This window comes from Sminthopsis crassicaudata, chromosome 4 (genome assembly GCF_048593235.1).
Source record: "Sminthopsis crassicaudata isolate SCR6 chromosome 4, ASM4859323v1, whole genome shotgun sequence".
Lineage (NCBI taxonomy): Eukaryota > Metazoa > Chordata > Mammalia > Dasyuromorphia > Dasyuridae > Sminthopsis > Sminthopsis crassicaudata.
In genome coordinates, this window is record NC_133620.1 from 152720652 (window position 1) to 152733355 (window position 12704).

Below are 12704 nucleotides of genomic sequence, written 5' to 3' on the forward strand. Positions count from 1 at the left end.
CAATACACTTTTAATTCTCTGCTCTTTTTAAAGATTCTGTCCCTTCACTGACGGGGAGTCAGTAAGTGAGAATGCCTTTAAAATAAAAGAGAAAAAAGAAATATGCAAAAAAATCTGCTGAAGGCTTTGCTTGTGCTTTGGAGCCATTAAACAATGCCGGGGAATTTTCCAACTAAGTAGCTGAAACTCCTAAAATTCTCTGTGCTCTGTCGTTTGGAAAAAGTATTTACCCAGCAAATAAAAACTAGACTTTCTTCATGTGAAAGAGCCATTTCAAGAGATTATCTCTTTGTTCTTCCAAAGCATCAATAATAAACATATATAAACATCATTGTGACATATAGATTTTAAATGGAGCACTGACATAACCTTTCCAGAAATTTTAAGCAACATAAATGTATATTATAAAAATTTTGTTATTGTTAAAAGTGACATGTTAATTCCATCCACCTAGAAAATTATAATAACTTCTTCAAGAAGAAAAGAAAGAGTTTTTATGAAAATATAAGGTAGTCTGTACTGACAAAAACCAGATCATACACTCATAATTTAGTTTTTAATACCAGTAACATTCAGTCATTAATTAGCAAATTATATAATTATTTGTCTAAAGTGATTTCAGAATTTAATAAAAGAAAAGACTCTTGCTTCAAGGATCAAAATTTCTAAGAAAAACAATTTAAAAAAGACTTTGGTATATGCTAAAATTATTATGATTTTAATATTAGCACTCCCAGATTAACTTTCGTATGATTTTATACCAGTTATAGGTTTTATTTTTTCAAAATATTTTGTTGCAAAACATTAAGTGTATCAAGATAATACATTTATTTTTGTCCCCAAGAGAAATCATAAAAAGCAAAGAATAGCAGTAGTCAAATGCTGCTTTTAACAGTAATAATATGAATACATTTTTAGATTTCCAGGCATTTCATCACAAAATGTAAACTAAATATACATAATGATAATTAATGAAGAAAGGTTCTAAAGAAACATAAAACACTTCGTAATCATCATGGTCAAAGAATGGTCATTCAACTGATAAAGATTCCTTGAAGAGAAAGAGAAAGGCAGCAAAGAGAACATTTTGATAAAATAAGACATAAAAATATCACTATTAACTTTCTCTGACTTGAATCATTTTTAAACTTGAAAAATGTATTCCAGGGAAGGTAAATTTATTCACAATAGAAAATTTTCCACTTACCTGAATGATGCACACAAACAGCATATAGAATAAGGAGGACCAGAAGAGGCTGCAACTTCCATTTCCAATGATAGCTCCACATTCGACTTCTGTAAAACATCCTGCATAGGGAGAAAGTCATTAATGAGACATAATTGCAATAATAGTCATGAAACTGTTTGTAGCAGAAGCTGTGGAAGAGAATGTTTTATCAATCTTGTTTCTAATAAAAAGTTAGACTCCAATAAAGTATCTGTTATAGTCTTCTGTTTGTTAATTGTCCAAAGGGGGGGAAAAAAAAAAAACTATGCATTTTTGTCTCACGCCCTCACCTTTTAGATGATCAAACTGGTCTTTCTCCAACAGGAAGCAATATGTATTATTATTATTATTTTTTGCATGAAGAAGCTGTTCTAAATCAAGATAACACATGTAAAAATCATTCTACTGGTGAACAACAACTGATGAACAAAACTTGATTTTTTTTTTTGTTTGTTTGTTTTGTTTTTCAAATAATAGCATAAACCCAACTTGGAAGATATGTATAATATCCTCAAAAAAAAAAAAAAGAAATGTCACTTAGATTTTCCAAATCAGAACTAGCTATAAATAAGGACTATTTTAAAGAAATACTTTTAAAATTTTACTAACACCGTTGTTCTATGTATATTGCCCATTGTTCTATGTATATTGCCTCTTTCATCTCAAATTTCATCATACCTCGAAAGTGTGAACATCCCCCTAAATATAAGTTATTGCACATAAGTTATATGTGTAACAATAAGGAAAATAGAATATGCTTTATAAAAATTATAGATAAAAATCTGATAAAGATGTATAAAATAGTGGCCATTTTTATATCTCCTATACTTTGAAAACTACCTAATATATAAAGTTTAATCTTTAAATGAAAATTACATTTATTAATTATTTCTCTTTAGGATGTGGCTCTTTTCAACAGTGAAGTGATTCAGGCTAGTCCCAATATAGTCTTGTGATGAAGCCTCTGCACCCAGAAAGAGGACTGTGAGAACTGCACATGGATCACAACACAGTATTTTTACATTTTTTATTGTTTGTTTGCATTTTTCTTTCCCATATTTTTTTTTAATCTGATTTTTCTTGTGCAGCATTTTGACTGTGGAAATATGTGTAGAAGAATTGCACATGCTTAACATATTTTGGATTACTTGCTATATAGGGGAAGGATTGAGGGGAAGAGAAGGGAAAAAATTTCAGAACACAAGGTTTTGCAAAGGTGACTGCTGAAAATTGTCTATGTATGTTTTGAAATGTAAAAAAAAATTCTGTTCAAATATCTAAATGATTTACCATCTCCAAAGTAAAAGATTATACAAGGTATCTAAAAGGCATCTGAATAGTTTTTAAAATTATTTATCCTCATTTTCTAGAGGAGGACAATGAGGCTATGTGACTTTGAGTCACTTACCAAGTACCACAAAGCTAGTAGGTTTTTGAGGCAGAATTTGAAGTCGGGTCTTCCTGATTCCAAGTTGGTACCTTATGTACAACACCCCTTAGTTGACCATCTATTTCACAAGTCAAGAAAATGAGGTCCAGGGAAGCAAACAAACAAAAAACAAACCCATCTGTGATAACAGAAATAGCTCATGAGCCAAGATTCTAACTCAGGTTTTCTCACATTAAGACTAGCCTTCTTTTCATTATAATACCCTGGGTTTTCATGCTGGCAAAATGGGAGCACTAGAATAGTAAAAGAGCAGGCATGACTACATTAAAGGATATGCATTTACAGTAGGAGAGATGTCCAGACCTTTGAGCCTTTTTTCTTATGTATAATTCTAAAAAGCAAGATAAGTGGTTTGTTAGCAAACAGTTTAATATGGGACATTGAAAGCTGAAAATTAGTTTGGGGCTTTGAAGAGCTGAAAGCAGGTACAAGAAGTGACAGCTAACATTCAACTGACAAGAACAAGGAGAAAAAAAAATACACACGTATGTGCACATGCACACCCCCCACACACACACCCAAAGAACTCAAAGATGAAAGAAAACTCAAACATGTTCATAGCCTAAGACAATATAACTCCATTACAAGCCAATATAATAAATGGTGTTATTAACACTGGACCTCTTAAGAGAAGAATGAATTATGTTAACTTTCCTATTTAAGAAAATGGTAAAGAAAGTAATCCATTTTAGGAAGATTTCCTTAACCTTTGATGTTTAACTAAACTTCATTTACCTTGGAAAATCCATTTATTAAGAATACCTCAATAATGTTAGTTAAATAGTATTATGCATGTATTAATATTTACGCACATTTATACAGATATAGATGTGTATATATGCATGTATGTATGTGTATATAAATTTTCAGATTGTATAATTCAGACATAGATCACTGAAGAGACTTGCCTAAGATCACGCAAAAATAGCAGACTCAAGATTTGAACCTAGGTCCTATGATACCAAGTTCAGGGATTGTGGAAGTCATAAAAACTACCATTTATATAATACATCAAGGTGGGCAAAGCAGTACACATGTGTGCATACATATTTACATATACATAGATACATGTATATATCTGTGTGTATATATATGCATATATATACACATATATGTATATTTGTATGTATAATCTCATTTGATCTTCACAACTCTATGAGGTACATACTGTTATTACACTCATTTCACTGATAAAAAAATGAGGCTTTTCCCAAGTGTTTCACTGAAATAACAAAAATTACAAGATTTGCTAACTTCTGCAATTAGGCTCTTTACCCCTTAGAAGTAAGTGGCCTCTTCACCACCTCTATACAAATCTTCATCTTAAATGGGGTTTTGAGAAGGAAATAAAAAAGGCAATTTCAGTTTTTAGAGAGACAGCGTAGCACAGCAAATAGAGAGTTGCTATTAAAACCAAGAAGCCCTGAGTTAAAGATTTCTTTCACATATTGGATTTGTGACTATCAATCAGAAAGTCATTTAATCTTCCCATGTTCTAGATAACTCTCTAAGACTCTAAATTGCTGAAAAGATTTGATAGAGGTAGTTTCCTTACCTGGGAGTTCCCTTACTTGGGAGTTCCCTGAACCAATAAAGTCTCAGGTCTGGTTCCTATTCTTAATTCTAATTTTTAAACATAATTGAAGTTATATTGAGAATATCATAAAATAGCTTATACTTAAGGTTTGCAAGATATTTTCCTCACAATACTCATATAAAGTAATTAGTAAATGATTATCTATCATCATCTTCATTTATTTAAGAAAATACAGACATTCTGAAGATCTTGTCCATGCTCCTTTAAGCTAGTAAGTATCTCAGATGGGATCCAAAACCAGGTCAGCCTCTTGATTCTAAGTACAATGATCTCTATTCATTATTCCAAGATGACTCTAAAGAATCTAAATAATGGTCTATCCATTATTCCATGTATAATAAATTTCTCGATAAATAGAAACATGTAGAGTAAAAATAAAAGAATGTTTTAATCCTTCTTGGCCATTTTGTTCCCAAATTAAAAGAGTATGAAATGATTGTGTTACATATTAGGTTTGTTTTCTCATCTTTTTGGGATATAGGAGAGTTCCTATCCCCATAAAGAAAAGCTAAAAAAAAATTATCACCCTCCCACAATATTCATCTAGTTAACATAACAAGATATATACATCCATCTTACCTGAACCTCTATATACTTAAGGGGTACTATGTTCAAAAACAATATATTTTAATATTCTGGAATTTCATTAATGTGAGAACTCCCTCCAAAAATGCATGTAATAATATTTGTATAATCTAGTATATGATGTTCAAGAAATGCTATGGCCAAAAAATATTATCACCTTATTATCAATCAATTATCACCAAGTAACGTGATGTTCAACTTTATTAGTTTGTCTCTTAGCTGAGTAGTCCAGACAATATTCAATATTCTTCCATCTTAGTAAGTCCTACAAGACTTTAACTCATTTCAATTTGAAAAACAGCTCTTTCATTTACTAGTTATGTATTTTTAGGAAAATCATTTAATTCTTTTGGACAGTTTTCCTGTCTTTAAAATGACAGTGTTGAAGGAGATGACCCCTTTCAGCTTGAAAACCATGATTTACACTCTATGATATTGGGGATGCCAAATGTGCCTTAAGTATTCTGTGGGGATAACCTTCAAAAATCAGCCATTTCCACACCAGGGTGAGGCTTCAGATTATAGAAATAATACACTTCATATGGCTAACATACTTGCCTCTAAACAGACTGATATCTTGAGTAAAATTGAACTTTGATACGTTAGCTATTAGAGAGACAGTTGTTATACATGATTTCACACTGTTAGTTAAAAATAAAATTTGAAAGGAAAATTAAAATAATGGTGTGATATCTGCTTTATTAAATTTTACTCATATTTAAATTGTGCATAATGATACTTTACATTTTTATATGCCCCAAATGATTTTATTTCTAGCTTATATCACTATGATGTTCATCAGTAAAAATAGAAAGATATGATTCTTTCTAGACAAATCACAAATTCTGTAACTGACTTTTTTATTTCCATCTAAATTCTGAATAATATAGGGAAATTATCAATTATTCTATTACATGTAGATTATTTTGGTAGTAATGGTCATTAACTTATTTTTAGAACACCTGATTTACTTTGAAAATATCCAAAGAATTGTAGTGACATGGCCAGTTAGGTAGTAAAACTACCAATTCTATTTAGCCCAAAGCTACTAGAGCTTCCCATACTGCAAGAGACAATAGTCTCATTCACCATTCACAGTGGACTAGTATAACATCATGTAATTTATATAAAACATAAATGGATTTGTAGCTTCACATAGTTTAAGGCCAATTAAGTACCAGTCTTGCTAAATCTAGATGTTTAACTCTTTAGTCTGTCCATAATACTCAACTTAAATACACAGAAAGCAGAAATTGAGCTTAACAAAGATTTTTTTCAAAAAGTTTATAAAACAAAATAACACTCCATGAACCCAAATAGCATATTAAAAATGAAGGATTGGAAGATATTATGATTCTTCCTAATATATGGTCTTAGGTCAATTTATGGCCTAAGAATGCTACATTAATTTTTGCATGGAAGAATAGATATGATTTTCTTCAGTTTTTAACATATTTGAAATATATAAAAAGAATTAGAACAATTTTGTCTATTTCATTTAAATCACAAAATAAAAATTTAAATTTAAAGTTACAACAAAATTTATGAGTTTTCAGGTAAAATAGCTCGATAGTAAGCCAGCCAAGTATACTAAAGAATGTAACAGACAATATTTTTTATTTCTTTTTATTGTGACCTGTCTATAAATCCTTTACAGATGAAGAATGCAAATCTATTTAACAGAAGATTAAAAATATATGGACTATGAAACTAAATATGTAATATATATGTAGGTATATATATATATATATATATATATATATATATATATATATATATATATATATATATTTATATATATATTCATGTATCACCAATACACAACAACCAAAGTTTTTGTAGAGCTTATAGGCAGTTTCACATCTGCTTTTTTTCCAGGGAAGGTGGGAAGCTGGTATTGACAAAGCATACCACCATTTTTTCCATATGGAATATGCTATTTTTCCATTCTGTCTGCTATGCAGTTAGAGGTCCACACACAGCTGGCCAAATATCTGCCTTGAAGAATCTTGATATATTTTCCAGGTAAAGAGAAAAACTTTCAAGCAAACTTTCTTATTAATTAAACCTTGTCTCCAATATTTCAGAACAAAATTATATTTGCTCCATAGTTCTCTTCCCAAAGAAAGGTTTTCAAGCTTGTACTTTGTTAATTTCACTAACATAAATATGACTGAATAGTCCACAGGTAAAGAATTATCATGCTTTCTACATTTTGCATGAGTTTAATTCATTTTTCCTTGTATTATGCATTGCTAAAAGGTATCATTTTATAGTACTATAAAAGTAAAAAGACTAGTTACACTATGTTTTCTCATTTAAAATTAATTTTTGAGAAGAGAAGAATAAGGTTGATCTAAATAGGCAGAGGGTTTCAGAAAAATAGAAGAAAAGATGAGAGTGAATCATCAATGGAAAGAGAAGAATCAATTTCTGCAAATCTTTAAGATTTTACTAAGTAAAAAAATACAAATCTGTTTGAATATCTCCCCAACACTTAGTAAAATGTCAGAGAATGAATTAAATATTACAAGAAAGAAGTAATTTCTTCATTGGCCACAAGAATAGTCTTGAATATTTTAAAAGAGCCTCCCCCCTTTCTCCCTCCTTTTTTTTTTTTTTTTTCTTAGAAGGCAAGAAAAGCCAGCTAGTCATTCCAAAGAAGGGACTGAAGGGCTCTTAATCTAACAGATTCAGATAAATGTCAGCTTCTCTTTCCATCTCCCTAAGAATTTCCTCACTCCAAACTTCACCACTCTTGTGGATAAAGGAAAAAGTCCATTACACAAACATTTCTTTAAACACAGCTCTTAGATAATGTCTTTCTTTTTATCTTAAAATAATAATAAACCTGTTTTTGCAGGCTGTTTTTTTTTCTCTCTCTCCTTAAGTACTCTGATGGCTCAAAGATCCAAGAATAACTTCTACGTTCAAGGGTGACAATGTGTAAAGTCAATATTTTTTTTTTTTTTCTGGATACCAATACCTTCTTAGTCCAAAGGCAGCGGTGATCAGAAGAGCGCTTTCTTGGCAAGTCAGGGTTCCGGAGTACCTGTTATTTCCTAGTTCTCTTTAAATAAAAATCTCGTTTTCCCCATTCCTGCTGCCCTGCCCTTTTAATTCTGTGTTACACTAAACACTATGTTTACCTCCAAATGAAGTAGAAAACACACACACACACACACACACACACACACACACACACACACACACATGGACTGGGAAGTGAAGAGACGGACTGGGGAGTGAAGAGGAGACAATAAACCCCATAGACACACTGCAACTTTCTATCTTCATTTGGCTACAGTCTTGCTCCTCCGTGCCTTGAGGCTCAGATTAAGAGACAAACCGGTTTACTCCGTCAATGCAACTGAAGTCAAGACAAAATTATTATTTTTTTTTTGGGGGGGGGGGATATTACAGATAGAAGCGTAAATGAATTCCAGGCTGAAAGACAAAACTTACATGTTGACATTACTGCGCTCAGGTCCGTTGGGGCTGTACAATCAGCCTTTTCACCACCACTAACTCCTCTTCCTTTACCTCCCCCTTTTTTTGGGCCAACGGTACTCCTCTCTTCCCCTGGATCCGCAGATGACTTTCTGTATCTTCTTTCAGGGGTTTCTGGGCAAATTTATTAACGTTTCCCCATAGTCGATTACTTTTCACACAGTCCGGGCGCAAGGTGGATGAGAAGGACTAGTTTTCAGTCTCAGCCTTCTCCTTCCTCTCCACCCTATTCCCAAGCCTGCCGGGCAGCGGAAAGGGGGCGGATGGGGGCGTAGTAAGCAGGCAGGTTGCTCTTCTCAGCAAGTGGCAGAAAAGTCCCGGAGTTGTCTCTGCCTTTTAGGTGGGGACTGAGCTGGGGGGAGGGGGGGGAAGGAATGTAGTAGTAGAGCGGCGATGGTAATGGTGGCTGCGGCAATGGTAGCGGGGGCGGCGGGTACCAGTTCCTCTCCTTTCTGGAAGAGTTTGCCTTTCCTCCCTCCTTCCCCTGGCCCACTCGGCCAATTCCCCAACGAAGGGCCGCCGCCAACGCTTCCGGCGTTTGGGATTGGTCTCCCCGGCCCTGGGGATTCAGGTGCCACCGCTGCCTTGCCCTGAGCTGAGCTGCATGCGTTCACTGCTGCCCGAGGAGTTTGGCTGAACTCTGCGCTTCTTGAGCTGCCTCCACTTGGCCTCTCTATCTAATAGGCTCTGGGTCGGGCGCGGCCCCACCCTGTCAGTAACCTCTAGATCTTCAGCCTAACTCGGTGCAAAAAAAGGAAGTCTCCCGAGCAGGCAAAAAAGACTGGGCAGATGAATGGAGGAAAGTTGCAAAGGGAAAGAGGAAGGAAGGGTAACTAAGAGGAGAGGTCTCTGGGTTGATGGAGCGGCAGCAAAGTCCCACCAAAGTAGGGTTCACAATGATAAACTCCTACAGATAAAGAGTTAAATTCTGAAACCCCTGTTTGATTTAGGACTACTCAAAATTGTTTTCATCTTTCTTGCCCTCATCCTATTCTCTAGGTGCAGGACCTCCAGAACCTTATACTTCCCATTCTTTCTTGCCTCTCATCATTTCTTAAAAAAACAAAAAAACAAAAAAAACAACCCTACAGCAATAAGTTTTTCTGATAAGACAAGCTGTTCTCATCTCTGGATCTCTGCCAGTAAGTAATGCCCCATCCCCAACCCTAACCCAGTCTGACAGCAAGCTAAAGTCTGGCCTCAGTATGTTGAGTAGGTCTGCCTGGAATTTCCCTCCTCTATCTCCCTTTTCCATTCCTATCACGATCAAAATCCCAAAATAAGAAAAATGAAGATTTAGCAGAGCAGCCTATAAGATATGTGTGAAGGGCTTTTGCCTTCTACTTGGGTGGGGCAGGGGGCCTGTAGGATAATTTTAAAATAATTTATTTGCACGAAGCATTTTGATGGAAGATTTTATGATTAGAAGTTGATTCCTTGCTCAGTTGTTAAAATTAGATTGCTTAATTGACTTGGAATTGGTATAGTAAAAAGGACACTAGATAGATGTAGGGTCTTGATATTGGAAAAGCCACTTCACATCTACAGGTTCCATCTTGAGATAAAGCACAGGAATTTAATTAGATTACATCTTTCCATAAGCAAAAGCCTATGATTTATACATAACTCAGTAAGTACTGGAATTCCACCCTTGGGCTCCTGCTGTTGTGACAAGAGAAAGTGTCACAAGTACTATTGTAGGTTCTCTCTAACCATGCTTCACATTCTACCCCAGACATGTATATGTTGACTGTCAGTAATAGGATGCATAAATACCTTTCCTTTTATCCTACCAATTCTAGCTCTGGAGCTGTAATTGCATCAGTATTGTCATTGCTACTTCAGAGGGTACAATCAAATCCCCTCATCATTTCTGGGCCTTTCCAAAAATGCCCTCTACCTTTAATTATGTATCCTCCATTCTACTGGGGGATACAATAAACTCATTAAGCGTAGGGATTATTTCCCTATTATATATATATATATATATATATATATATATATATATATATATATATATATATATATATATATATATATATATATATATATCTCCAGCACTTAGTACTTCATATACATAGTAAGTAATTAATAAATGCTTTTTTAATCAAATTGAACAAGGCTGGAATTTGGTTGTCTGGGGGAAGACCTAATAATGTGGAAACTCCAGACAGCTAGTGTTAAGACTAGAGGCCCCTAGATGAAGTATAGTGGTGAAATTTATATTGGATAGAGGATATGGTTCTGCCAGTTACTAACTGTGTGATTTCTGCATCAGCTTTTAAAATGAGAGTAATTCTCAAAGTACCTATACTAAGTATACCTATACTAAGTATATAAAGTACTTATAGTGGTTGTATGAGAACCAAATAAATATGATCTATTGTAAGATCAAATGAGCTATTTATTAGCCCATAAAATGCTAGGAGGAAAAGAAAAGATATTCTTAAATTGTGGTATATGAATGTTATGGAATAGTATTATTCTGTATAACCAACAAGATGATTTCAGAAAGGCCTGGAGAAACTTACATGAACTGATGCTGAGTGAAATGAGCAGGATCAGGAGATCGTTGTATACTTCAACAACAATACTATATGATGATCAATTCTGATGGACATGGCCCGCTTCAACAATGTGATGAAAAAAATCAGCTCCAATAGAACAGAAATGAATCAAACCAGCTACACCCATGGAAAGAACTCAGGGAAATGAGTGTAAACCATTACATAGAATTCCCAATCCCTCTATTTTTGTCCACCTGCATTTTTTATTTCCTTCACAGGTTAATTGTACACTATTTCAAAGTCCAATTCTTTTTGTGCAGCAAAATAACTATATGGACATGTATACATATATATTGTATTTAACATATACTTTAACATATTTAACATGTATTGGTCTACCTGCCATCTGGGGCAGGGAGTGGAGGGAAGAAGGGGAAAAATTGGAACAAAAAGTTTTGCAAGGGTTAATGCTGAAAAATTATCCATGCATATGTCTTGTAAATAAAAAGCTATAATAAAAAATTTTTAAATACAATGGGAAAAAAGAAAAGGTATTTTTCTCTTCTCTCATTTGTCTTTTTAAGATTTCTCTTCAATGGCCGAGGTTCTTCTGACTGTGTCCAGATCGTGCCCGTGACAGTGTCGGTGGGAGCCTGTGCGCTATGGCTTTTCTGTCCACGCTGGTGCTCCGCGGGTCCGCCCTGCTCCGCGCGTCCTGCACCTACGCGGCGGGTGGTAACTTTGAATACATTATTACTGAAAAGAAAGGGAAGGCAAATAATGTGGGACTGGTTCAACTGAACCGACCAAAGGCCCTGAATGCACTTTGCCAGCCCCTGATAAATGAGCTCAACCAGGCCCTGATGACATTTCAGAAGGATCCATCTATAGGAGCCATAGTTCTGACAGGCTCAGAAAAAGCATTTGCAGCTGGAGCAGACATCAAGGAGATGTGTGATAAGACTTTCCAGTTTTGTTACTCGGGGAAGTTATTAAAGGACTGGGACATCATCACCCAAATCAAGAAACCAGTCATAGCTGCTGTCAATGGTTATGCACTGGGGGGAGGTTGTGAGCTTGCTATGATGTGCGATATCATCTATGCTGGTGAAAAAGCTCAGTTTGGACAGCCAGAAATTCTGCTAGGGACGATCCCAGGTGCTGGAGGAACTCAGAGACTTACCCGGGTAGTTGGAAAGTCTTTGGCAATGGAGATGGTCCTTACAGGTGACCGAATCTCAGCTCAAGAAGCCAAGCAAGCAGGCCTTGTTAGCAAAATTTTCCCTGTGGAGAAGCTGGTTGAAGAAGCCATCCAATGTGCAGAAAAAATTGCCAACAATTCTAAAATTGTAACAGAAATGGCCAAAGATTCAGTGAATGCAGCTTTTGAGATGACATTAGCAGAAGGACTTAAATTGGAGAAGAAAATCTTCTACTCAACCTTCGCCACTGATGACCGGAAAGAAGGAATGAGTGCATTTGTGGAGAAGAGGAAGGCCAACTTTAAGGACAAATAATCACAGAATTTTGCTTGAGAAGTGGCAAAGAGATTTATATTTTTCTTTAGAAATTACTTTAAAAAATAAAAATAAATCATAGCTATTGTACACAGGTAAACTATAAGTGACACAAGGTGCCTCTCTTAAGACTGCAGCATTGCTTCAGAAGACTTTATTCAGGACACCCTTTGCTGATTCAGAGAGCATGTCCTTCTGTATTTTGGTGCACCAGAATCCAAGGTGTTGTCTCAAGACACTGAAGTTATTTATTTGCCTTAATGGATCTGTTTCTCTGCATCATGATTAACTCCAAAGCCAGGTGTATTTT

The 12704-nt window shown here is 34.8% G+C and overlaps 2 protein-coding genes across 4 annotated transcripts in view; one reads left to right on the forward strand and one right to left on the reverse strand.

Moving 5' to 3' along the window:
• ADGRG6 (adhesion G protein-coupled receptor G6) overlaps positions 1-9033 on the reverse strand; it is a 172734-nt gene extending 163701 nt beyond the window's left edge. For all 3 annotated transcript variants that reach the window (XM_074309671.1, XM_074309670.1, XM_074309672.1), the window contains exons 1-2: positions 8326-9033; positions 1208-1308 (exon numbers count right to left, since the gene is read on the reverse strand). In XM_074309671.1, coding sequence (XP_074165772.1) covers positions 1208-1308; positions 8326-8327 — 103 coding nt within the window. In that variant the 5' untranslated portion in view covers positions 8328-9033. The remainder of the gene's footprint in view (positions 1-1207; positions 1309-8325) is intronic.
• Positions 9034-11478: 2445 nt separating this feature from the next.
• LOC141565907 (enoyl-CoA hydratase, mitochondrial-like) lies at positions 11479-12494 on the forward strand. Its single transcript, XM_074309673.1, has one exon. The coding sequence runs from the start codon at positions 11540-11542 to the stop codon at positions 12392-12394; it is 855 nt and encodes a 284-aa protein (XP_074165774.1). The 5' UTR covers positions 11479-11539; the 3' UTR covers positions 12395-12494.
• Positions 12495-12704: the final 210 nt, after the last annotated feature.

Excerpts from the sequence above, each read along its gene's own strand:
- LOC141565907 (XM_074309673.1), top strand. The coding sequence starts at position 11,540 with ATGGCTTTTCTGTCCACGCTGGTGCTCCGCGGGTCCGCCCTGCTCCGC.